This window comes from Sinocyclocheilus rhinocerous, unplaced genomic scaffold, assembly GCF_001515625.1.
Source record: "Sinocyclocheilus rhinocerous isolate Xijiao unplaced genomic scaffold, SAMN03320098_v1.1 scaffold711, whole genome shotgun sequence".
NCBI lineage: Eukaryota > Metazoa > Chordata > Actinopteri > Cypriniformes > Cyprinidae > Sinocyclocheilus > Sinocyclocheilus rhinocerous.
In genome coordinates, this window is record NW_015641018.1 from 1,922,558 (window position 1) to 1,927,218 (window position 4,661).

General features: G+C 34.9%; 1 protein-coding gene across 1 annotated transcript in view; it reads right to left on the reverse strand.

Moving 5' to 3' along the window:
- Positions 1–411: 411 nt before the first annotated feature.
- The window catches only part of psmd14 (proteasome 26S subunit, non-ATPase 14), a 15,416-nt gene continuing 11,166 nt past the window's right edge, over positions 412–4,661 (reverse strand). Inside the window, exons 7-11 of the mRNA XM_016570037.1 lie at positions 2,170–2,277; positions 1,981–2,055; positions 1,770–1,895; positions 1,549–1,611; positions 412–601 (exon numbers count right to left, since the gene is read on the reverse strand). Coding sequence (XP_016425523.1) covers positions 503–601; positions 1,549–1,611; positions 1,770–1,895; positions 1,981–2,055; positions 2,170–2,277 — 471 coding nt within the window. The 3' untranslated portion in view covers positions 412–502. The remainder of the gene's footprint in view (positions 602–1,548; positions 1,612–1,769; positions 1,896–1,980; positions 2,056–2,169; positions 2,278–4,661) is intronic.

The following is a 4,661-nucleotide window of genomic DNA, read 5'->3' on the forward strand; positions in this document are numbered from 1 at the left end:
TATCGAACTCTCAGATTCAAGGAGTTTGAAAAGAGGTGACTTCAAAATATTCCTGAAATCAAGTGAAACCTTTTAGACAGGAACAACCGTGTTTACCGAGCACACAAATAAATATTTCACACTGATGCCCACTTAAGCTACGTCCTGAAGTGCTGTCATCTTAAATAAGGGGTTTCAGTGTTGTTCTCTGAAAATCTCCCTCAGAGCCTGAACTTCAAGGGGAAAAGCAAGGACAACTGATTTACACTGAAACTACAGTACATCCCTTTGTTGTAATAATTTAAGATCGACATTGTAAATCCATAATGAATAAATGAAATTTTTTTTTTTTTTTTTACATTTATATATAACAGTTGTTTTTCTTCACATGTGCAACCTTCCCTTGATGTCCATGATGGAAAGACAATGGCATTACTGGAATTTTGTGTTTATTTCTTAAAAAGACAAAACAGTTGTAGAATATGAACATTTATGCACAGACAGAGAGAGACGGAGAGGGAAATCACTGGAACACAACGGTGTCCAACATTGCTGCGAGGCACTGCACAATATTGGATGTCATAAGAACATCCACATGCTCTTCCAAATGCCGTTTGGGATCCTACAAAGAGAAAGAGAATAGCAGGTCCATGAAGTCCTGTAAACCTTTGAGACTACAAAAGGACGTCAGATATTTTGAACTGCTGCCACTGATGAGTATTTGCCAGGTCACCGACAGTTTTACAATTTGTCAACAGGTAGAGATTTTGGACGATCGTCTCAATTGCGGTTACACACACATGTGACACTGCTCTGCTACGTGGTCACGAAAACGTATCGTTTGCATGCCTTTTTAAGCATTGCGGTTTAAAAACAAGTGATTTTAAGCCGTTGAAATGCAATCAGCAGCAAAAGAGAACTCATTTCGCTACACGTGAAGCACAGGAGTATGGAGTTATTTTTTACACTTTATAGGCCTTGAACGGTTAAATACACACACATTTGTGTGTCGAAATTTCCATCTTTGCAAGTATCCTTGGAAACACAGTAGGTCTAACAGAATCCGGGCAGCTCTTAAAGTGACAGCAGTCTAATATTCCTGCTGTCTGTCATTCATGTTAATCAAACAACAAAAGAGTGAACATTTCTCACTGCTAAATCACTTTTGTAACTTTAATAAGAAATATGTTTTTAATTTAAACAGTGAAGAATATGCAGTGTTTTTTGTACATTTGATTACTTTATACAATGTACGTAGTATTTCTTATTTATTTATTCTACAATGTTTTTGTCCTATTGCTTGTAATTAGTTTCTTAGTTTCAGTGAGCTTGAGTTTTAATTTAGGCTAGTATTAGTTTTTTGTGATATTGACACTGGTGACAAGAATTATGGAATTTCTATGGTATAAAAATTGATATAATAAAGACATTATTTAAAGCAAAAATAATAAATCTTGTGATATCGTTAACGTGCAATAAAATTACTCATATCATGATATAAGATTCTGCTCATATCGCCCACCCCTACCACCAACAATATAAAGATGAAAACAAGAAAGAACTAATGACCTGTTTTCCAACGTTCTTAATGGCAAGTTGCTCAGGAGTCATCTTGTCCTCTTCCTCTACAGCCTGAGGGACAAAAACAAAAAAGGAAGAAAAAAAAAAATATATATAAATATATATATATATTAAAAAAAAAAACTCCTACAGAGAAGCTGCATTTCAGCTTCCCACTTAACGTCTGAGACTTGAGAACAAGAATCTTAAGTCCTTGTGATTTTTCTCACCTTATTGTAGTTCTTGGCCAGTTCGAGCATCTCTTTGACGATGGTCTCGTTCAGTTTGCAGTGTTCACTGTAATCCTGCAGGGTCAGACCCTCCATCCAGCTTTTCTTATGGAGGTTCAGCAACATCTGAACTCAAACAAACACTACGACTGTCTAGTTACAACAAATGACGAACGAAAAGCATGATTAAATATTATCTACAAGTTCAAACCTTCTGTTCCAATTCATTCTTCCTGTAGTTAATGGTAATGGAGTAATAATGTCTGTTGAGCCCATGAATCAAAGCCTGCACAAGAGAAACAACTCTTAATAAAATAAAAAAAATAACAGTATGACAAAAACTATAAAATAATTTTTTTTTAAATAATATTTATTGTAAAGAGGCATATATAAAATGAACCTGAATAGAGGGCTTGTTGAGGTGTCCCAAGTTAGACGTGGTTTGACGTGGCTCGTGACCCAGTACCATCATATTGGCATTTATTAGCCTAAAAGCATCAATCACAACCTGGAGAGGAAAAATAAAAAGTGGCGTTCATGTTACTTCAGCAAAATAATGGATTATAAAATGTATTTTTTATGCATTATGGGAGCTACAAAGCAACCTCACTCTGTTTCTAGAGAGTGAGAGGACACCAGTAAATAAAATCTGATCTAAAATCTTATCTAATCCGAAGATTTACAGTAAGAGCATAGGCTTTGCAACAATAGCTAATGCTTTGTGCGGTCACATCACATATGCGAAGACAGCACACCTGAGCTCACACACAGGTCAGGCCTGCCCACATGAACGCTGTAGAGCAGAGCAACCGTCACACACAGATACATCACAGCCATACACATAATGGAGGAGAGGTGACAGGCGGTTTAAGGTGGTGACGATATAAACCTCTTTTCCACCATCGAGCCGAACAGTTCTAGTTGCAAAACCATGCCATTCTCAGCCAGTTTAGTTCTCTGCTGTGGTTCTACAAATTCAGGATTAGACTGTATGTTACTTTTAAGACAGCTTGATACTGTAAACATTGAGTGTTAATGAGTTAGCTAGTGTAAGGTACATTGCTGACGGAAAAAAGGTGTGAAGAATAATAACGAACTATACTAGAAAAACCATCATTTCGTCACTACAGGCGTTCCGATAGCAAGGTTGGGGACTCTTAACTAACTGTGATGGGAAAACTGGGCTGGGAATGGCTTGTAACTGTACTGTGCTTAATTAGAGATGCAAAGCTATAAAGCACTTATAGAGGCACACAAAGAAAAATAAGTGGATGAGAGAAATAAAATAATGAAAATTTAAAAAAAGATGGAGAAAAAGAATAAGGATGAGTGGTACAGAGTAGAAGAAAAAAATACTCCCTTATTATTTAGTAGATAAGTGATGTTTCTATAGTCTATATTCAAGATGACAGACATAATTTACATAATATATGTGTGTACTGTATAGATTTTTATGTATATATAAATACAAATCATATATATATATATATATCTATATATATATATATACACACACATTTAAATAATCATTTTACATTTCTATAATCAGAAAACATAACTTTAGATATTAATTATATTACCAATTTCCAAAATTAAAGAGAATCTGGAGATGTGGACAGGTTTTTTTCAGCATAAAATGACCAGCAATACAAGATTGAATAAATTAATAGAATTAATAAAAAAAGACTAAATAATAAAGTTGCATTAAAACTTTTATAACTTCAAAAACTGACTCATTATATCATACCTTGTATCACATGCGGTGTAATCAGTTTAGAGACTATTTTTAATTAGACTATTCTCAGCAGAAGTCTCAGATAAACACCTAAGCTACTGATTTTAAATAATGTTATGAAGAACACAAAAGGCAGTTTAAAAAAAAAGCCCAGGACCAAATCACAATGATGGGATTTTTGATGGAGTTCTTGTCTTGGACAACAGTGTGCTGAATAGGGAAGCAGATTGTGTAGAAAGTACCGATCACACACATACACAAAGTAACGCCTCTTGAACCCTGGGGACTCGTTAGATCCTGACTGAACCAACTGGTGTAAAATCCTGCAGGGTCCCACATCTGTGTTGAAGGGGACGTTCCATTTGCAGGGATGTGAGGTGCGATGCTCAGAGGGTGTATTATCATCAAGCACAGGAGAAAGACAGAGAGACCATGTAGTGCTGACACCATGAAGAACTCACAACACTCTTTAAACCACTCATACTGTGTTCACAGAGACAAGATGATACTCTGGAGGTGTGGGATATGAATATTTTAAAATGGAAAACAAACAAGTGCAAGGCAGCAATGAAACTTTTCAGGTCAAATGCTTCAACCAAAGTTAAAGTTCAACTAAATGTTTTATTGCCTGTCCCCCATCCCCGACTCAAATAAATTAAGATAAAATAAGTAGATGATATTATTATTGTTAAGGACTCTGCATATAAATAATAAACTATGTTAATGGATTTGGAATGCAAACATAATTAAAAAAAATGTTGGTAACACTTTAGAATAGGGAACACTTACTCACTATTAACTACGACTTTTCCCTCAATAAATTCCTAATTTGCTACTTATTAATAGTTAGTAAGGTAGTTGTCAAGTTTAGGTATTGGGGAGGATTAGGGATGTAGAATAAGGTCATGTAGAATACTAATAAATGGCTAATATTCTAGTAATATACATGCTAATTAGTGATCGACCGATATTGACATTTTATAACCGATACCGATACCAATTATTTGCGTGTTGATGTGCCCGATAACCGATATGCAGAACCGATATTTATTTACTGTTATAAAGTAAACTTCATACTTCACTTTGGTTTTTCCTCCTTTCAGTCATCTTAAAAAAAGTGTTGAAAATTAGCAGTCTTTCATGTTAAATTTAATCTT